The sequence below is a fragment of the Cherax quadricarinatus genome, chromosome 55 (assembly GCF_038502225.1).
Source record: "Cherax quadricarinatus isolate ZL_2023a chromosome 55, ASM3850222v1, whole genome shotgun sequence".
In the NCBI taxonomy this organism is placed as follows: Eukaryota; Metazoa; Arthropoda; class Malacostraca; order Decapoda; family Parastacidae; genus Cherax; species Cherax quadricarinatus.
Genome location: NC_091346.1, coordinates 24,405,496 through 24,428,530, shown reverse-complemented (window position 1 = coordinate 24,428,530; position 23,035 = coordinate 24,405,496). Strand labels below are relative to the sequence as shown.

General features: G+C 42.3%; 1 protein-coding gene across 2 annotated transcripts in view; it reads left to right on the top strand.

Annotated features, from left to right (window-relative positions):
* LOC138854341 (syntaxin-10-like) overlaps positions 1-22,019 on the top strand; it is a 29,961-nt gene extending 7,942 nt beyond the window's left edge. Inside the window, exons 1-2 of one of the 2 annotated variants that reach the window (XM_070096937.1) lie at positions 11,529-12,208; positions 21,397-21,603. In XM_070096937.1, coding sequence (XP_069953038.1) covers positions 12,048-12,208; positions 21,397-21,583 — 348 coding nt within the window. In that variant the 5' untranslated portion in view covers positions 11,529-12,047 and the 3' untranslated portion in view covers positions 21,584-21,603. Of the gene's footprint in view, positions 1-11,528; positions 12,209-21,396 lie in introns of those variants that run through there. The other variant, XR_011393540.1, reaches the window with a different exon arrangement.
* The last annotated feature ends 1,016 nt before the right edge of the window (positions 22,020-23,035 follow it).

Genomic DNA, 23,035 nt, shown 5'->3' with positions numbered 1-23,035 from the left:
ACTTTATCTCGTCGACATCATTATGCTGTACAAATGTGTTCCATACTCGAGTCATCCTGGGTATATATGATCTCAGATGGAGTGATGTTCTGGAGAAGGGTACAGCCAGATTGAAGTTGCTGCTTTCTGCCCGTCTTGTGGCATAAAAACTTGTTTCACGCTGTCCTCGAAGTGGATCCAAGTGTGGCACTTTGACAATATTGGCCTTGTACATAACAGTAAGGCCACCCACATCCCTCCTATGTTGAAGGCTCTGCTGAAATGACAGATCTATCCAGGATGGGTCCAGGCGAGAGATGAGACATCTTGCTCTGTTCTCTACTCTGTCAAGCAGTCGCAGATGAGAGGGGGGGCAGGCAAACCAAGGAAGTGGAGCATACACAAGGTGCGAGCGTACTTGTGCCTCGTACAGGATCTTGCAACCCCTACTGTCAAGCAGATGGGAGATACGGCGAAGTGCTGTAAGCTTCCTGGCTGCCTTGTTTGCAAGATTTACAACATGGTTCTTCATGGTTAGTTTGGAGTCAAATTTCACCCCAAGGATATCAACTTCTTCTCCAGGTGCCAACATCCTCCCATTCATCCTTACTACTGCACCAGCATTACCATCATGGTGCCTAGAGACGATCATCATTTGCGTTTTCTCAGGTGCAAATGTTACTTGCCATCTATTTCCCCAAGCTGATATAGCTCTCAGCTGGTGATTGATGTAGCTTAGAGCAGCTGGCATTTCTTCTCTTGGATAAGTGAATGTCAGTGTACAGTCGTCTGCATATGCATGTGATTCTGGGATGAGATGAAGAAGGTCGTTGAAGTAGACATTCCATAACAATGGACCCAGCACGCTTCCTTGTGGAACACTTGCCCCAATAGGGTGTCTTGCTGATTCCGTTCCATTGAGAACTACACTTAGAGATCTACCATGAAGGTAGCCACTGAGGAGACATAGCGTAGAGCCTGCAATTCCCAGTGCTTGAAGTTTTGCTAAGAGGCCCTGGTGCCTCTCTCTCTCTCTCTCTCTCTCTCTCTCTCTCTCTCTCTCTCTCTCTCTCTCTCTCTCTCTCTCTCTCTCTCTCTGTCTATCTCTCTATCTCTATCTCTCTATCTCTATCTAAAGTACTGTACTAGGTACACCGCAGGGAGTTTTTTCACAACCCCATGCTATTTAATATTCTGATTAATGCTCTCCTAAATGATCTACCTGCCTCACCTAAACATATAGCTATAAGCTATGCTGATGACATCATGATTCATACAACAGGGCATAAGAAGAGGAGTACCATTCTTAATGAAGTTCAATCAATTTGTAATCGACTAGGCCTCATAATATCTTCCTCTAAAACAAAGATATTGACAAGCAAACGACATCCCCGACCCATCTACTTGCAGAGTGAAAACGTTAGCTACGTTAAAACTTACAGATATCTTGGTGTAGATGTACCCTTTAACAAATCCACTATACCACAACTAAATAAGAAATGCAAAGATAGGCTAAATGCTCTCAAAGCTGTTGCTGGCTACAACTCCAACTATGGTGCTAATGTGAGAATCGTGAGAATAATGTACATAGCCTATGTTAGGTCCTTAATTGATTATGCTGCTCCCATGTTGATATTAGCCAGAGAAAGTTCTCTCCCACCCTTGTAGTTAATGCAAAATGAAGCTCTCAGAATTATTCTTGGCTGTCCCAAATCTACAAAGGTTCTTAATACGAGGAAGGGGCTTGGTGATAGGATTGTTGAGATTAACACTGTACTCGGTATTAGAATGCTAAGAAATGAACCAGGCACTGCACAATGAATCTTACTAAATATCTAGAAGTCAATACACACAGATCTAAGTGGAGTGTGAAAACATGCAATTAAGTTTTATAACCTGCATTAACTGTATCACTGTAGACAAGAAGAGCATTTCACTCCTCCATGGAAGATGTGTTCATTTAAAATCACATACCTGCAAGTCCCTCCCTAGAAGCTCATTGCTAGTAATCCCTTCCTTAAATCACTTGTTAAAGCAACTGCTCAAGAAGAAATTTCTCGCCTAGCTGGTAGTAATAATCTATTACAAGTTATATACACTGATGGATCTAAACAGGAGTCTTCTGGTAGGGCTGCATCTGCTCATTGCCACCTCCCTAGTTAAGAATGATAAACTTGTTGAACTAGGCATAAAAATAAACAACTGGGTGTTTACACTGCAAACTGACACTGAACTTGACTCTATCATCATTACTGATTCTATGTCATCACTGAAGGCTCTTGACTCATATAATGACCCCAACAACATGCTCATTGGAGAAGCCAGGTATAGATACTAAAAAATCTGAGACAAAGGAATTAATGTACAATTGCTATGGATCCCATCGCACATTGGATTACTCCTTCATGATGAAGTTGATATGTTAGCCAAGAAGAGTACCCAGAAGGAGAATGTAGAATATGACTGGTATATCTGTGTCTAGCATTTGGAATAATAATAGGAGAGAAGTAAATAATGTTTATAGGGGGGCCACAGATATATCAGATCACTTTCTAGTTGTAGCTACACTGAGAGTAAAAGGTAGATGGGATGCAAGGAGAATAGAAGCATCAGGGAAGAGAGAGGTGAAGGTTTATAAACTAAAAGAGGAGGCAGTTAGGGCAAGATATAAACAGCTATTGGAGGATAGATGGGCAAATGAGAGCATAGGCAATGGGGTCGAAGAGGTATGGGGTAGGTTTAAAAATGTAGTGTTAGAGTGTTCAGCAGAAGTTTGTGGTTACAGGAAAGTGGGTGCGGGAGGGAACAGGAGCGATTGGTGGAATGATGATGTAAAGAGAGTAGTAAGGGAGAAAAAGCATATGAGAAGTTTTTACAAAGTAGAAGTGATGCAAGGAGGGAAGAGTATATGGAGAAAAAGAGAGAGGTTAAGAGAGTGGTGAAGCAATGTAAAAAGAGAGCAAATGAGAGAGTGGGTGAGATGTTATCAACAAATTTTGTTGAAAATAAGAAAAAGTTTTGGAGTGAGATTAACAAGTTAAGGAAGCCTAGAGAACAAAGGGATTTGTCAGTTAAAAATAGGAGAGGAGAGTTATTAAATGGAGAGTTAGAGGTATTGGGAAGATGGAGGGACTATTTTGAGGAATTGTTAAATGTTGATGAAGATAGGGAAGCTGTGATTTCGTGTATAGGGCAAGGAGGAATAACATCTTGTAGGAGTGAGGAAGAGCCAGTTGTGAGTGTGAGGGAAGTTCGTGAGGCAGTACGTAAAATGAAAGGGGGTAAGGCAGCCGGGATTGATGGGATAAAGATAGAAATGTTAAAAGCAGGTGGGGATATAGTTTTGGAGTGGTTGGTGCAATTATTTAATAAATGTATGGAAGAGGGTAAGGTACCTAGGGATTGGCAGAGAGCATGCATAGTTCCTTTGTATAAAGGCAAAGGGGACAAAAGAGAGTGCAAAAATTATAGGGGGATAATTCTGTTGAGTATACCTGGTAAAGTGTATGGTAGAGTTATTATTGAAAGAATTAAGAGTAAGACGGAGAATAGGATAGCAGATGAACAAGGAGGCTTTAGGAAAGGTAGGGGGTGTGTGGCCCAGGTGTTTACAGTGAAACATATAAGTGAACAGTATTTAGATAAGGCTAAAGAGGTCTTTGTGGCATTTATGGATTTGGAAAAGGCGTATGACAGGGTGGATAGGGGTGCAATGTGGCAGATGTTGCAGGTGTATGGTGTAGGAGGTAGGTTACTGAAAGCAGTGAAGAGTTTTTACGAGGATAGTGAGGCTCAAGTTAGAGTATGTAGGAAAGAGGGAAATTATTTCCCAGTAAAAGTAGGCCTTAGACAAGGATGTGTGATGTCACCGTGGTTGTTTAATATATTTATAGATGGGGTTGTAAGAGAAGTAAATGCGAGGGTCTTGGCAAGAGGCATGGAGTTAAAAGATAAAGAATCACACATAAAGTGGGAGTTGTCACAGTTGCTCTTTGCTGATGACACTGTGCTCTTGTGAGATTCTGAAGAGAAGTTGCAGAGATTGGTGGATGAATTTGGTAGGGTGTGTAAAAGAAGAAAATTAAAAGTGAATACAGGAAAGAGTAAGGTAATGAGGATAACAAAAAGATTAGGTGATGAAAGATTGGATATCAGATTGGAGGGAGAGAGTATGGAGGAGGTGAATGTATTCAGATATTTGGGAGTGGACGTGCCAGCGGATGGGTCTATGAAAGATGAGGTGAATCATAGAATTGATGAGGGGAAAAGGGTGAGTGGTGCACTTAGGAGTCTGTGGACGCAAAGAACTTTGTCCTTGGAGGCAAAGAGGGGAATGTATGAGAGTACAGTTTTACCAACGCTCTTATATGGGTGTGAAGCATGGGTGATGAATGTTGCAGCAAGGAGAAGGCTGGAGGCAGTGGAGATGTCATGTCTGAGGGCAATGTGTGGTGTGAATATAATGCAGAGAATTCGTAGTTTGGAAGTTAGGAGGAGGTGCAGGATTACCAAAACTGTTGTCCAGAGGGCTGAGGAAGGGTTGGTGAGGTGGTTCGGACATGTAGAGAGAATGGAGCGAAACAGAGTGACTTCAAGAGTGTATCAGTCTGTAGTGGAAGGAAGGCGGGGTAGGGGTCGGCCTAGGAAAGGTTGGAGGGAGGGGGTAAAGGAGGTTTTGTGTGCGAGGGGCTTGGACTTCCAGCATGCATGCGTGAGCATGTTTGATAGGAGTGAATGGAGACAAATGGTTTTTAATACTTGACGTGCTGTTGGAGTGTGAGCAAAGTAACATTTATGAAGGGGTTCAGGGAAACCGGCAGGCCGGACTTGAGTCCTGGAGATGGGAAGTACAGTGCCTGCACTCTGAAGGAGGGGTGTTAATGTTGCAGTTTAAAAACTGTAGTGTAAAGCACCCTTCTGGCAAGACAGTGATGGAGTGAATGATGGTGAAAGTTTTTCTTTTTCGGGCCACCCTGCCTTGGTGGGAATCGGCCAGTGTGATAATAAAAAAAAAGTAAATAATGAAAATGATTGTTATAGAAATGCGGTTAGAAGCATGACTAGATCTATAACCCACTACGATAACATGAAAGTAGATAACTGTGTTTATGGAGCAACTTGCAATGTGAACAGACTGACTGATGTTGTAGTGGCCAGGCTTAGGCTTGGTTACAAGTACTTCTGGCAGTTTGGCAGACACACACAAACTATGTGGTCAGGCATATGGCTGTTGTCTTGAACACTATGTGCTTAATTGTCCACTTATTGAGGAATACAGAGATAGACAGTATAATCTATGTGACATGTCAAGATATTAACGAAAGTAAGATACCAGATATACTAAGCAAGTTTCCTAAATGTGCTTGTAACAGATAAGTGAACTGTAGATATGTAGATGTAAATCCATTTGTGCATCTGTTAACCCTTTTAGGGCCTAGTTCCTAGGCCTTTCGTGTATCCATATGCTCTTGTGCTACCGCACACAGGATTGATATTGGGTGCACAATAAACTAGCCACTTCGGTGGCAAAATCTAAATCTAATCTAAACAAACCTGATTACTTTCCATTCCCCAAACAATTTATGACCCCTATGAATTTAATGTTTTCTCATAAATATAATAATAGCTGATTCCTAGCTTTCCATGAAAATAAGTAAAGTGGAAACTGGGGACTTCGATCTTGTGCATAGCACTAAGACCATCGACATCTCATCTCTGTTGAAGGTGGGTTGAAAAGGCTACTCCAAGCAGGCTATATCGTGGGAAAAGATGAGTGCCTTGTATGCTCCTCTGCCTTGTCCAAAAGTTAGAAATAAGCATGGAAGACAAGGCAGTCGAAGAAAGTGGTGCATACTCATGGTGAGAATGAGCTTGTAAAATTGTACAGCCTCTGCTGTCAAGCAAATAGGAGATGTCATATTGCTGTAATTTTCTTGAATGATTGCAAGATTTACCACATGATTCTTCATAGTTATTGCAGTCACTTTTAACCCCCAAAGGCATCATTATTATCCCTGGGCACTAATACTCTTCAATTCATTCAGAAGCAAATGTAACATGTTATTGTGTTAAAACTGTATACTGGGTTGGTCTAGTAACATGTCAGGTAGTGCAGAGGTAGGTGACATATACTGGAATATACGGCAGGCAATGAGTTGTGCCGAAGCCAGTCCGGGAGGGGAGCTGTTAACAGGAAGGCCGCAGGTCTAGGAGTGAGAAAGAGGCATGGCCGGGTATATCTAACTTGAAGACCTATCCTCTAGTGGGCACTCAGGGAACTGGCCCACAACAACTCGCTCCAAGGGGGGCACTATGATAACTAGACAGTATTACTGTCTACATTTTGCCTCAGGTCAGTAAAGCTGCAAGCTGTTGAGAGAGAGTTTACCGCCCATATAGTCAATAAAACATCTGGTGAACATATTAAAAGTACTTGAAATGCACTCTCCAGGATGATGAAGATACATTATGATATTTACATGAAAAATACTTGAGGAGACAGGTTCCAAATCTGGAGTGAGAAATACAGGACGTGTAAAGCAAACCCAGTGAGAAGCAAGGATAACACGAGTAGAATTGAAGAACATGACTCAAGAAATCGTAATTCATCCAACTAGGTAGAAATATACCTAGTTGGATGAATCTTATTGTGGCTAGCTGGTCTAGTGGCTAACGCGACGGGCTGGAGTTTTGAGACTATGACCGCGGGTTCAATCCCGGCCGGGGGTATGGTTAGAATTGAAGAACATTGTTAGAATAAACTCAGTGAAAAGTGGGGATGCCAGTTTATGGCCCTAGACTCAACCTGCTTCTGGCAAATAACAGAAATATTGCTGTAACAAAGGTGGAAGTTTTCAAGAGAAAACTGGACCACTACCTCCTGCCAAGTGCATGCGGGGTCACTAGCACCAACAACCTGGTTGACTAAGTAGTCAAAATGGAAGTCTGGCATTGGGTTAGGCTTAGAGGATGTAAGGTTTAGTAGGTCATTGGGTAGACATTCTGTAGCTCTGAAAGAACCAAGTACACTCGCTCGAGGTGTGCTAGCACCGGTTAAGTGGGTAACACTTGCATTAAGAATCTTTCCAAGAGGCGACCTTGAAGGAAGTCACTCAGGTGTAGAGTGGAGGCAGAGATTCCTAGTGCTTGTATTTTTGCCAGGAAGCTCCGGTGCTATACCCGGCCACAGGCACCTTTTTACAGTATCCAGATCAACTAAACAGTTGACCTCGGATTTTTTTTCAGTGGCTTGTGTCACATAAGGAGGTGGTTAGCAAGTTAGCTGCGGTAAAACCTTTTCTGAAACTATATTGGCGGTCACATAGCGAGTGATAATACATAAAAATCGTAAGATTATTCTCCTAGAAAGGTTTTTCATAGATTTTCAGAAGAAAATTTGTTTATAGTTCTTAGTCTTATTACATTAATGATTGACATATAAGACACATGTAACACCTGATTTTTATCAGGCAAATATCATTGTCAGTTTTTCTAATGTATGTTGTTCCTGAGACAGGTTAATTTTGTCTGACCAGAGATTGTTCAGCATTGTACTTGCTCTATTCACCAACAGTCTTGGCTGGTGAATGTCCTATTTTGGGTAGAGGGAAGCCTTTTTTACTTCGTCTAAGCTTTGTATTTAACTCTTGTCTATGGAGGATCGATGGCAAGAATAGCAGTATTAAATTTCGGGTAATTTAGTTGGACAAACTAAAAGTAATCCATTTCTTCTCATCGACAAGAAAAAAGACAAGAGATTTTCATCATTGTATGTCTGTTTACAGGCTGAGTTGTTATCCTACTTCAGCTCGTTATAAAGCCCCCATTTCGCGACGACCAGGATGTAGCCACTAGTTCATTAACACAGCTGCCTGTCTACTGCTAGGCACCCATATAAGATTTGGCCATACGTCTCGTCAGGCCCGGGAATGAAGTCAGTATTCTGATTGAGGCTAATCATTTCCTACTGTTCACTGGGAGGATAGCAAACATACAGTGTTCACATTACAGCAATTAGGAGTTGAAATCTATTATGCCATCAAAAAAAATTCTGCATTGATGGTGCTGCTCTTGCAATGATTGGTGATCATTTAGAATCTAAAGATATTGTACCCGTCAGAGGGAAGGGGTGCTTTGATGCTGGTGAAGAGCTCTTGATCCTTACGGGTTTAGCTCTTCCTTGTGAGGGGGCTCTTGATCAAGGAATTGAACCTGTCTTCCCCTAGATCGAATTGATTGCCATCTATTTCCAATATCCTGTATGTCCTTACAGGTTTAACGTTTGTCCAATAATAATAATTAATAATAATGGCAGATCTTGTTATGAACCGTGCCCCAGTACTCGTAAATGCTGTTTCATCCATCGACATGTCTTCCTAGCAAAACTCGTCCCAAAAGAGCTGAACGAGGTGTTACCACTCATTGTCAAGACTGTAAGACTCTGTATGATAGGCTCCATGTTAGATGGGAATGGAATAAGAATTTAGATTACTATTAATCCCGGAGGGTTAGTTCAAGATAATCCCAATATGCCATGGTGAATGGCATATTGGGATTATCTTGATTATATTAGAGTTCTTGAGTCAACCGAAAAGATACGACTCAAAACAGTCAACTTCCTGCATGTAAATAGTATGGTGATACCGATACGCTGTGGAAAAACACTTGTGTACTATTCAGGACGTTTTTTAATAATATAAAGGAAACTCTTCGCCACCAGTGACTACCTTTCCTAATTAGGACTGTTGAAGCCACTCGTGGCGAAACGTTTCCTTTAATAAATGTCCTGAACTGTATAAGTGTCTTTCCACAATCAACTAACTCCTTGGTATCTACTGGTTGTTAAGTGAACCACGGTAATGGTCAGTGTAGCAGTAGGGCCAAAGCCTAGCCTCTACTTTAACCACAAATGCATACAATGGTACTACAGGAGGGAAGGAAGTAGTGGACGCACACGTGCGTGCATACGCCCACTACTACTACCCTGTGGTTGTAACTATGAATATTCCCTTCATAACCCAAGTACCCCCCCCCCCCCCTTCATTTCCTCAAACGAGTTGTCAGTCTAATGATCAACATTTGCGAACGTCTCTGACTGTAAGGCCCTTCATGGGAAGGAGTTTCATGATGCTGGTGAAGGGCTCTTGATGCAATGATTAAACCTGGTTACTTCACAGTCCTCAAGCGCTGTGTGGCCCGTATGAGTTAAGCGCTTCCCCGTTTTTATCATAATTATCTATAAGGAATTAAAAGTGTAGGGGAATGAAGGGGCATTTAAGGGGGTCATAGATCGTGTTAATTCATTGGCATGTTGCCATATGGTAAACTATGTTGATCATGTAATTCATTGTGCATTGTATTATAAACATGAGGGAGCGCTAAACCCGTAGGGATTATACAGCACCTGTAGGGGGGATTCAGGGTCAGTTCAGGGAACCGGAGCACAGATCCAATTCCCTAGATCAAGTGCCCCTCACCAGCGTCAAGGAACCACCCTTGAGGGGATTGTGCACCAGTGTACCTTTGTTGTGGTGATGACTTTGAAAATAAGGAAGAAGAAGTTGGACAGTGAAGCTTCCTAGACATTAGACCGTTTTGTCTTCTTTCACGCGATTCTGGACACAAACCAGTTTGTCTTTCATGCTATTCCTGAACACTGACAAGTTTGTCTTCTTTCACGCCATGTTTTACTTATACGACTGCTTTCGCACAGTCTCCCTACATTCATTTGTGTTTATATTGCCATTGTGTCGGTATTTTATACCATTTATTTCCATCCAGAGGTCATACTGCAGCTTTATACATCATTAGTAAGGCCTCACCTAGATTATGCAGCTCAGTTCTGGTCTCCATATTACAGAATGGACATAAATTCGTTAGAAAACATTCAGCATAGGATGACTAAATTAATACATAGCATTAGAAATCTTCCTTATGAAGAAAGATTGAAGACTCTTAAGTTACATTCACTTGTTAGACGAAGAATGAGGGGAGACCTGATAGAAGTGTATAAGTGGAAGATAGGTATTAATAAATGGGATATTAATAAGGTCTTGAGGATGTCTCTCCAAGAGAGAACCCGCAGTAATGGATTTAAATTAGATAAATTTAGATTTAGAAAGGACATAGGAAAGTATTGGTTTGGAAATAGGGTAGTTGATGAGTGGAACAGTCTACCTAGTTGGGTTATTGAGGCTGGGACTTTGGGTAGTTTCAAATTTAAGTTGGATAAGTACATGTGTGGGAGGGGTTGGATTTGAGTGGGACTTTCACATCAGAGCTTATTTCTTGGGTGGCATTGAAAATTGGGTTGGGCAAATGTTTTGTTAGTGGGATGAATTGTAAAGGACCTGCCTAGTATGGGCCAACAGGCCTGCTGCAGTGTTCCTCCTTTCTTATGTTCTTATGTTCTTATTTCCCATGTTTTTAGTGTCTGATGCTTGGTATATAAAATGTAATGCTAGTTCCGTTTCCCTTTGCGTAATCTCATTTGTGGAAAACTTAAGTAGATGTTTGAGACCCCAGACTGTTTTGTTAGGCTCTGGTATCGTAGTGAAGCTCTGTGGTGCTACTTCTGGCCATATGTACGTGACTGTTGCCTTCGATTTATTAACATTTTTAAAGGGTCCAGTGATTGTTGCCAGTAGTAATGAATGGGTCATTTTATGAACGATTCGTGTTGGGCGATTCACCCTAACTAATAAACCAACATAATTTAAACTGGATAAGTAAGGTTTGTCAGGAAACAGGACTAGTGTTTCCTGACGCGGGTCTTGGTCATATGATAACCCGCTGCTGGATGTTTTGGTCATCTGACCGAGGCCTTCCGCTGGCTTACCGGTCCACCCTTTTAAAAATTAGAGTTATAAATATCTTCTATTTAAATTGTATATGCTTGAATACATGTTTGAGGATGCGCATGCGGGCAAGTGACTCACTTGACCTTGGCTAAGACCAAGACAGAATTTTAGCTTGCATTAACATCTGTAAGATTAATGCGCGCAGCCGTAGACTTCGTGGTGAAGAAATGTTCTCTGTCGATGGAAGCAAAGCACAGAAATTCATAAGGTGTTACATCACTGGCACGGATACTGAGGCCTGCGAAGCGGATGTTGTGTATGAGGATTGGTTGTACGAGTGACGTGCGTTGGATATGGATGACTCGACATGACAGGCGGAGTGTCCCATATGGCGCTAGGAGCACTGATAGAGTATTATGTTACATTCATGGGGAAGCGCTAAACTCGTAGGGGTCATACAGTTCTTGGGGAAATAGTAGGTATTAAGGTTCAATCCAGGGAAGGGGAGCACAGGTCCAACACAGTGGTCTTTATATGGAAGGTTACATAGGAGACTGGGGGTAATGCTGCTCTCAAAGAGTCTACCCTAGCTCTTACTGGCGTCAGCTGCATTTATTTAATCAGTGCCCAAACGGGGCCGTCTCAGAAGTGTATCGGAGCTTCATGTGTTGTGTTGGAGCGAGGAAAGCTTTGAGCATCTGGTGTGGTGTAAGCAACCCGAGTGAGATTGTTTTGGGTGTGAGCGGGTGGGGTGGCAGCAGCGAGATAGTGTAGCCAATGGCACGCCGGTTGTGGGGCCAAGACTTACTCTGATTGTGAGCACCAACTCGCTCGCCTTAGTGTGACTTGCAAGGTGATGGGGCACGTACTGCCCTCCTCGTACCTGCATCACCCACTGATCCTTGTAGGCACTTAAATCCCTTGTCTTCCTACCAACTTTTTCTTGTGGGCAAGTGATTTTTTCCTGGCAATTGTAGACAGGCGATCGTTCTTTTCGGTAGGTGACCCTTGTGGACAAGTCATCTTTGTGAGCGCGTACTGCCCTCGTGCTTGCATACCCACCACCCCTTGAAGGCAGTTCACTCTTTCTTGTGGAAAGGGTCATTTTTGTGGGCAGGTAACCATTCTTTGTGAGCAGGTGACCATTGTAGGTCATCTTTGTAGTGAAGTGAGTGTAGTGGAGCTACCATGGAGTGAAGGAATGTTGGTACTCATGGTGATGGGTTGTGTTGGAGGTTATGAGTGAGTTGGTGGTGAAGCTGTGGCAGTATGGCAGGCCATCTCAGGAGGAGTGGTTCTCGTTACGGAGGGGCAGCAGGACCCCGCCCCGCCGTCGTCATCCGCAATAAGAGCGTCAGGAAGAGTATCAGAGAAATCAACGCTTTCCGCTACTCCAGCTTTGTCGACCTCATCTACTTCGCCTCCAAGACGTAGGTGCCTGCATTTTACACACATTCACTCTTCCAGGCTTTTGTTCCAAGGAATTGGAGCTACCTTCCCTTGGATTAAGCTTATTCCCTCCCAGTCCCTAGGTTTTGTATGATTTCCACGGGTTTAGCGCTTCTCCACGAATAATAATATGAGTATAACGCGGAAGTCTGTTAAACGTTTTATACTTTGGCAGGATTACTGGTGTTTTCTTTGTCTCGTGAACTTATATGTCAGGAAAACTTATATAATCATATTTACATTATTGTGTTTAATAGTAATTCTTGTAATATTTCTTTTGCAATTTATGAGGCCTCGTATGAGTTCAGGTTGCTGGGTAGATGATCCCAGGAACCATTAACTGATAACAGACTGTTCTCAACACTAGCCACCATTATTCCTTAAATTTCACTGGTAGCCAGTTGTGCTTGGAGCTTTAAGAGTGAGACTGAGGAGGCCTTCTGCAGTGCACATGGAAATAGAAGCTTGTAGGAACAGCATTTATGTGGGGCGACGTTTTCCTCAAAGTAGTTTTTCAGACAGCAAAATTTTGTCCCAAAGAAAGGCTTGTTCGGAAAGAATTAAAAGGCACAATACAGTGTCTTTGCTTTCATTGTTGCTGTCACTGTACCTTTCAACTTGGTGCTCTTTGGGCTCCCCTTCTTCCCTAAGGCCACTCCCCTGTGCTCCCATTTTTCCTATGCCTCTATCTCCTAAGACCCCTCTCTCCCAAACCTCTCTTCCTTAGACACTTTCCCTCTCCTTTAATCTTTCTCTTATCCCCCCTCTCTTATAATCTCTGTTCTCTCAGCCTCCCGTCTCTAAAGCTCTCTTTCCCCTACGCACTCTACATCCTCTCTTCTCTACGCTCTTTTCTATCAGGCCCTCATTTCATTAAGCACTCTTCCGTAAGCCTCTCTTCCCCCAATCTCTCTCTCTCTCTCCTTTAAGGGTTCTCTCGAAGCCCTCTCTTTCTCTTAAGTCCCTCGATCCGTTTCGAGACGTTAACCTTGAGTGGCCCCAGCGTCTCGATCATGGCTCCTCTATCATGACCTCCTCTTTTTAATCCTCATATTAATCTCAGGCAACATTGAAAGTAGAAACAAACTTCGAAGTTTTTTCCTTGGTTGTAGTAAATATGTTAATACCATGTAGCACAAGTGCTCGTAACAGTGATAATATCTTGGGATTACAACCGAAAGACCTGGGTATGATCTGAGCTGGTACAGACGTTAGGTAAATTTTCCCTGTTCCTGTTGCTCTTGTTCACGTAGCAGTAAATGGGTGTTAGACGACTGTTGTGGGTTTTATTCTGGGGGTGGTTAGTATACATTAGAATCACAAGTTGCACGTCCGATAATAGTGAAGATATGACAAGCTGCATAGCAAATCTAAGAGAGAACGTTTCGCTCTGTGTATGTAAAACTCCTTAGGGATGGACTTCAAAATGAGCTGATGTAGAATAACAGCTGTTAACCGTTAAGTTCAAAAATGTAAAAAATTGCGATGTTGCTACAGTCATTGACCCTGTGAGCATCTTTGTTAATTAAGCTTAGTGGGTCTCGTGGATCATTGCATCCTCATATTACACTGGGCATTTTCTTATTTATTAAGGTGCATCAATTAAGTCTTAGTTGTTTAAAGTTAGCGTAGGTTACTTTAGCCTAAATAAACCACCATACGCCCAGTTAACCATCAGTAAGCAAATTACGTATACAGTACGGTAAAGTCTGGCAGTGAGGTAGAGACTGTAACCACTCACTTAGTTGGAAACAACACATTGTTTATGTATGGTATGGGGATAAGTTGCATGGCGAACATAACAAGCGAATTAAATGTTTAATTCATATCAAGGTTTGAAGAGTCCATCTGCCGGTGTGGCTGGTACGATATACTGTACAGCACAGTTGTAGAGTTCTGCTGAGTATAGGGGAGCACATTCTGAAAGCCTGGTCTATAATTTTTACAACACTGCCACATGACCCAGACAGATTTAGCGTTATTTTTGTCTTTTTTTTTTTACTGCGTTCATTTTGTTCCCAGAATTAGTTTGTTTCTAATGACTATAAATGCTATTTTCTTTTAACTTTAGGTGAGGTTGAATGGGATAAGGTTATTATAACATTGTAAAATGTTGTTTAACCTTAAATAAACAATTTAAGAAAAAATGGCGCTACACTTCTGTCAACAAGGTGACTGAATGTAACCTGGAAACGTTCAAATTTGCAGACGTATCACTCATGGTGCGGGGATAGGTCGGAAGAGAAGATGGGAGTTACTTGTTCTCAAATAGGAATGACATTGGTTCCTTTATTAATTTTGATATTCCTTGATAATGTGAAAGACCACGAAAGCGATGGGAGTATTGCTACTTTTCACTGTAGTTGTATGGGATATTACGATATCACCTGTTTCTTGTGATCATTTTTTGTGTACCTCTTTATAAGTACGTTGAGAGATTCATTTAAATTCATATTTTAAAGTTTTAAATTATTCATGCGCTTAGTATTCTGGTGAAACACGGTCAGTGACCCTCGAACAATCAATACGACTCAACCAAAAATTGAGTTGTGTAGTGAAGTGGGAAAAGCGGTCATGTTTTGTTATTTAGTAAAATTGTATACATCGGCAGTATGCTGCTACCCTATTCTAATGACAGTTAAACAATAGGAACAAAATCTGTTTCCCTGTCATATTCCATCCTGGAGGATGGGTCACATATTGAAACCTGTCAGGCCGAGTAGGGAGACTTCAATAGGACAATGAGAATATCGTTGAGGTGTCTTGGAGTGGATTAGTTGAGTGAATCTTGCTTGAAGTGGAGATATTACAGAGGATGTGTATGCATTCTAGCAACATGTTCTCATTTTGCTACGCTGTTTTACGCGATTACGAAAGTCATTTTTTTAATAAATTTAAAAATGTTATTACCTTTATTTTATATTATGTTATAAAAGTATATATAAATGTATATTTAAACACACACACACACACACACACACACACACACACACACACACACACACACACACACACACACACACACACACACACACACACACACACACACACACACACACACACACACACACACACACACACACACACACACACACACACACACACACACACACACACACACACACACACACACACACACTACCACACACACACACACACACACACACACACACACACACACACACACACACACACACACACACACACACACACACACACACACACACACACACACACACACACACACACACTTGTCAGGAAGACAGCAGCGAGTCATGGTACGTGGCGAGGTGTCAGAGTGGGCACCTGTGACCAGCGGGGTCCCGCAGGGGTCAGTCCTAGGACCAGTGCTGTTTCTGGTATTTGTGAACGACATGACGGAAGGAATAGACTCTGAGGTGTCCCTGTTTGCAGATGACGTGAAGTTGATGAGAAGAATACACTCGATCGAAGACCAGGCAGAACTACAAAGGGATCTGGACAGGCTGCAGACCTGGTCCAGCAATTGGCTCCTGGAGTTCAATCCCACCAAGTGCAAAGTCATGAAGATTGGGGAAGGGCAAAGAAGGCCGCAGACGGAGTACAGTCTAGGGGGTCAGAGACTACAAACCTCACTCACCAGGCACATCTCCTGAAGCGCACATCAACCAAATAACTGCTGCAGCATATGGGCGCCTAGCAAACCTCAGAACAGCATTCCGACATCTTAATAAGGAATCATTCAGGACCCTGTACACCGTGTATGTTAGGCCCATATTGGAGTATGCGGCACCAGTTTGGAACCCACACCTAGCCAAGCACGTGAAGAAACTAGAGAAAGTGCAAAGGTTTGCAACAAGACTAGTCCCAGAGCTAAGAGGTATGTCCTACGAGGAGAGGTTAAGGGAAATCAACCTGACGACACTGGAGGACAGGAGAGATAGGGGGGACATGATAACGACATACAAAATACTGAGAGGAATTGACAAGGTGGACAAAGACAGGATGTTCCAGAGATTGGACACAGTAACAAGGGGACACAGTTGGAAGCTGAAGACACAGATGAATCACAGGGATGTTAGGAAGTATTTCTTCAGCCACAGAGTAGTCAGTAAGTGGAATAGTTTGGGAAGTGATGTAGTGGAGGCAGGATCCATACATAGCTTTAAGCAGAGGTATGATAAAGCTCACGGCTCGGGGAGAGTGACCTAGTAGCGATCAGTGAAGAGGCGGGGCCAGGAGCTCGGACTCGACCCCCGCAACCTCAACTAGGTGAGTACAACTAGGTGAGTACACACACACACACAATTAAAGATTGGCCGCGACACTTCTGGTAACTCATTTAAGCAGTTCCAAAATACGTTCAAATTATACGTATCACTGTTGGCATGAGAATGAGTTGAATGTAGAGATAATATTGTGTAAGGGGGGGAGACGACGCAAATTGACAAATGGTAATTAAAAGACATTACAAACTTAACCCGTACCGGAGTGAGAGAGATGGAAGTGTAATGTAGACCCAATAAACAAGGGAAGCCACGGACACGAAAAGAAAACGCTACGCCAACATCAGTGGACCTAGACTCTCCACCCTGCTGCTAGCAGATATCAGAAATATTGCAAGAATAGGTTTAGAAGTTTTTCACGTGGAAATTTGATCACTCCCTGCCGCGGTGTACCAGATCAACCAGGCTGTGAAGGACATGCGAATCGGCGAGCCTCTAGTAGCTACGGTCTAGTTGACTGGGCAATCAATAGGAAGGCCTGGACCCCAGGCTATGGAGCTAGAGTAGGAAAACTCTCGAAGCAAGTCGCAGGTAAGGCAATATTTTACGACGTTCCACATAAAGCTTTATTGACTACTTGATAAAGCCGCACTGTGGGTGAAACCTCGTAAAATTAAAGTTTCTTCCTGTTTAACGTGTGAATAGTGGGGATGATTGTAGCTGTGGTAGTGTGTGCTTGTTCAGAGGCAGTATAATGAGTGCTTGGTAGCCAAGGTAGAGCGCTCAGCACGGCAGTGGAATGCGCCTCCCTTGTTTTTCACCAATGGCGGGTTCAACTGGTCGGGCAGGTTATGTTTTCTACATACATCCTATTCTCATTTTACCAAGGCTTACTAGGTTCCCATCGTCAATTTTTTAGGTTGGGTTGGGTTACTAAACCAATAACAAGTATTAACTACAAATAAGCACATTATAAAGTCGCATACGTCTTGCAAGGCAGTGGCCGAGCGTAGCCAGAAAACTTTAAAATCTGCACGTGTATCAGTTATGGTGCGAGAATGTGTTGATGGAGGGTCAACTGGTCAGACAGGATATCAAGTATCCCTGAAGGGGTACCTTGAAGTGGTTGCCTAACATTTTTGTTTTCAATTCCTCTGAGGTTTTAGTTTATAATGAGAACGCCTCATCTGATCACCGTAAATTTTTATTGCTGGTGTACTGTAACTAAGGAAAGGCTCATGCAACTATTGGCATGGGTTGGTTCTCTCTGGTAAAGTACTCCTGGTTTTAGCTTCCTTGTAATAACTGAAAAAATTGTTCTAAACCAGCAGCTAACAGCCCAGGGACGAAAACTTTCTAGACCTGATCTTCGTGAATAATGATAAACTGATTAGAGACATAACGATTTCAGATGCAATATACTGGAGCCACAGCACGCATAGGAACATGTGTAGAGGCCCCTGGAAATAGTCAACGCTAAGGGCTGTTCAGTAATCTTAACTTCAACCCGAGAATTGATTGGAATGAGATAAAGAACTATCAGACGTTCCCAGGGAAATTTTTCCTAAACCCACGTCAGTGCTTGGAATGGATGGATACAGAAGCGTACAGGATTTGTATAAAATTATGTTCAGCTCGGGCAAAAAAAAAAAATATATGCCATTGAAAAAGTATGAAGATTGTACAGAAAGAGGGTTTCAGAACTGCTTAAAATTGAGAATATATCATGAAGAAGGAAAGATAACCTGCAACAAGAGATTATGCTCTTCTGTCGTACCAGACTGAAGAGCATAAGAAGTCTTTCAATGAAAAACAAAAATATGTCTACACATACAAAAAAATCCATATTAAGAACAGCCCCTAGAATTGGTCCACTGCAGCCAGGAGGTTCGTACACCTTTGACGAAAAAGAAATGAACTAAATCTTGATAGACCAGTTTGAATTAATGTTCAGTGATCCAGTAAACAAGAAAGTGGAATATCCTGATTTTTTTTAATACCTGCCCACCCGTCGTATCATATCTGACATGATATATGAAATGCCCATACATGCAGCAGTGGGACCAGACTCGTGGAACTCAGTTAAGAAATGCAAACAATCACAATCATTCAGCATACTGTGGAGGAAGAGCGTAGATCTAGGTGAAATCTTAGAGGTCCAAAAAAGTGCAGACAGCTCTGCACTAAAGCGACACTCAAGCCCTGGCAAAAAAAAAAAAAAAAATACAGGCCAGTGGCTTTCGCATCACATAGTAAAAATCGGTGAGACTCGGTGATAAATTTTATGGGATAAACGTGACCTGTACAACACAGACTAGCATGGGGTTAAAGCAGGGAGATCATGCTTGTCACAACTAATAGAGCACTATAATAAGATTACTGAGGCTTTGGAAGAATCCCACAATGTAGACATAAATGTCTTCCCTAAGGCATTTTACAAATGCGATCATTAGATATAACAGAAAATTAGGGAAATCAATTTACAATTTTGTAACAAATGGAACACAAACTAAAGTAGTACACATTGTAAAATCTCGTCGTAGAATGTAAAAAAAATGGTACCTGGTTTTTCATTTTCATGACGGAAATTGGTAAAAACACAAGTCACAGCTTCGTATCATCCTTTGCGGATGACCCAAAAATTAGTATGCAAGTCACCTCTGTAGAGACACCAAAAAAAAAAAAAAATGAAGAAACTGAAAGAGGATATAAGCAAGGTCTTCCAGTGGGCATTGGAAAATAGCATGTTTAATGGGGACATTTTCCAGTTGCTCATATACAGAGAAAATGAGAATTCAAAAAGGAAATAGCATGTAAAGCAGGAGGGTCACCCCATAGAACGAAAAGAACATGTAAAAGACGTAGATATAATTGTCTTGTAACCTCTCTTTGAAAGAACGATGAAGCAAATGCTGCAAAGGCCAGGAAAATGAAAGGACAGATAAATCAAATTACGTGTTCTCTCGTTTGGGGTACTACTGCTTATTATTGATAGCACCGTTCAGAGCAGTTGAGATAGCAGAACTTTTGAGGCTCTCTGATCGTGGGTTCTATCCCCGCCCGTGGTATGGTTTGAGATAGCAGAAATTATACATTTGAACTACTGGGACCTCTTCAGAAAACCGGGATAGGTTACAAGATACACACGAGAAAATAGAGGGCCTTGTCCCAAATATGCCCACTACCATAACATATTGAAGATATGGGAGGAATTGTAAACTAAGTGACAATCAGAGGAGCCATAGGTACCATACTTATGAGGACTCTCGTGTCAACATCCGTGAGCCCCGACTATTCAGCCTACTGCCAGCAGATATCGGAAATATTGCTGGAACCTATTGGAAACTATATGCCAGTTCAACCAGACTGTGATGGATACGTGAGCCAGCAGGCCTCCAGGAGCAACAGCCGGGTCGACCAGGAAATCAACAGGGAAACCTGGCCCAGGTCCGGGCCGCGGAAGTGGGGAAAACGCCCGAAACAGGTCACAGACAATTGATGACTTGTTAATACAAATTTTTATTCTCCAATAGTTATAGGATATATTACGTCTCTTAATTTATTTCATGGATCTAATGTTCTGCGAAGACATATTTTCTGGTATCTGTTCTGCTCCGTATTTCTGTCTTTCGTAACTTGTATGGCTTTATATTTGATTATGTCTCTTCTTTCTTCCTATCAGCCAGAGTGCGCATCTTTAGTGCTTTCAGCCTTTTATCGTACTTCATATTTGTTTTTTCTAATTCTTGGTAACCATTTTATAGACCTTAGGACCTAGCCTAACTTACCATGTGTTTTTTTTTTTTTTGTAGGTGAGAGTACCACACCACTGCCTCAATTCAATTTTGGCCTAATATATGTTCGAACTTTTTTTTTTAGCATTTCTCCATGCTATTTTATAATTCACCTTCAAACTTTAAACATTAATGCGTCTTTGTGGAGGATTTAATGTTTTAATTAGCTTCGTAGCCTCCAGGTGACTGTAGTTAAAAACCAAGTGTCAGACATCTTTAAAAGTTTGCACGCTTCAAGAATTGGTATCATCAACTTAGACTGAATTAATTCCCCATAAAGTGGTCAGTGAAGTTTGTCGCAAAAACCCGGTTTTTTTTTCGGATGCTGTGTTAGCTTTGCTCAGTTGAAACCGTAGATTTATCACGGACAGTATTATAGAGGAAATAGAAAAATGCAAAGCTGTTATGAAATGGCAAAAATTAATGGAGTTTGTGTGGATACCATCTCATGTTGATTTAGAAAGACACGTTTCGGTCCCAGGACCGAAACGTTTTCTAATAAATATGTCATAGTGTTTGCTTACGTGTCTTTCTAAACCAACTTGTCGGTATTTATTACCAAGGTTTATACCACCATCTCATGTCAACATCGCAGGGAATGAGGGCGCAAATGAATTTGTAGAAATAGGAGTACAGCAAGTAAACGTAATCAGTAGGTCTGGAGAAGAGCTACAACCCATTACAAAGAAAATTCAAACTGAGAATCTAGATCAGTTTAGCGAGGGAAGTGAATCTGGGTAGTATTATAATAATTTTTGCCTTTTATGAAACATTTGTTCATGGCAAGAAATGTTGATAGTAGTTTACAAAATTATGCAATATTTGCTGCAATTTGATAATGGTCATTTGTAAAGGTAGTTATACTTGTAGATACGCAGGCTCTTAATGAAACATTCCAGGATGGAGTTAACATCGCCAATGGCGTGTCGACTATTTGGGTTGTAAAGTACCTATTTTATGACGGCATGTTCCCCCGAGTTTATTGGGCGCTACTCAATAAACTCGGGCTGTAGGGCAAAATCTGATGTCTCGCGGTCAGCGAACAGAGGATCGAGCCTGTCACACCTTGGCTGAATGGCACGCAGGGGTTTACTGTTTCTTACAAGTACAATAATATTTGTTTCCAGCACAATGTATGTTAAATATTAACTAGTGTGTTTGGCGTTTCAGTGAGGTGTGCAAGGCTCTGAACAAGACGCGGGGGTTATACCAGCGGTGGGGAGAGCTGCAGGAGGAAGGAACCATCGTCACTAGCAAGGAGCAACTCGACTGGACCAACACAGAGCTCCGTAACGCCCTCAGGTCCATAGAGTGGGACCTGGAGGACCTCGAGGAGACTATCGATATCCTTTTATAACTAGTTATTATGGTACCACACACCAGGCACACTTCTTGGGGTGGTCGTGGCCTGTTTTATATTCTGTATTCCCGTCTGATATGCTTTGTGATAGTGTCTGATATGCTTTGTGATAGTGTCTGATGTTTTGTGATAGTGTATGATGGAAGGCGCTGTATAATCTTTATGGGTTTAGCGATTCCATATGATGATAATGTATATGATGAAAAATATCATAAAAAATGTATATGGAGGAGGGTATCTCTGTGTGTGTACTCACCTATTTGTGGTTGCAGGGGTCGAAACTCAGCTCCTGGCTCCTGTGTGTGTGTGTGTGTGTGTACTCACCTAGTTGTACTCACCTAGTTGAGGTTGCAGGGGGTCGAGTCCGAGCTCCTGGCCCCGCCTCTTCACTGATCGCTACTAGGTCACTCTCCCTGAGCCGTGAGCTTTATCATACCTCTGCTTAAAGCTATGTATGGATCCTGCCTCCACTACATCACTTCCCAAACTATTCCACTTACTGACTACTCTGTGGCTGAAGAAATACTTCCTAACATCCCTGTGATTCATCTGTGTCTTCAGCTTCCAACTGTGTCCCCTTGTTACTGTGTCCAATCTCTGGAACATCCTGTCTTTGTCCACCTTGTCAATTCCTCTCAGTATTTTGTATGTCGTTATCATGTCCCCCCTATCTCTCCTGTCCTCCAGTGTCGTCAGGTTGATTTCCCTTAACCTCTCCTCGTAGGACATACCTCTTAGCTCTGGGACTAGTCTTGTTGCAAACCTTTGCACTTTCTCTAGTTTCTTTACGTGCTTGGCTAGGTGTTGGTTCCAAACTGGTGCCGCATACTCCAATATGGGCCTAACGTACACGGTGTACAGGGTCCTGAATGATTCCTTATTAAGATGTCGGAATGCTGTTCTGAGGTTTGCTAGGCGCCCATATGCTGCAGCAGTTATTTGGTTGATGTGCGCTTCAGGAGATGTGCCTGGTGTTATACTCACCCCAAGATCTTTTTCCTTGTGTGTGTGTGTGTGTGTGTGTGTGTGTGTGTGTGTGTGTGTGTGTGTGTGTGTGTGTGTGTGTGTGTGTGTGTGTACTCACCTAATTGTGGTTGCAGGGGTCGAGACTCCTGGCCCCGCCTCTTCACTGACCGCTACTGGGTCCTCCCACTCCCTGCTCCATGAGCTTTATCATACCTCGTCTTAAAACTATGTATGGTTCCTGCCTCCACTACTTCACTTGCCAGACTATTCCACTTCCTAACAACTCTGTGGCTCAAGAAATACTTGCTAACATCCCTTTGACTCATCTGAGTCTTCACAATTGTGATCCCTTGTTTCTGTGTTCCATCTCTGGAACATCCTGTCTCTGTCCACCTTGTCTATTCCACGCTGTGTGTGTGTGTGTGTGTGTGTGTGTGTGTGTGTGTGTGTGTGTGTGTGTGTGTGTGTGTGTGTGTGTGTGTG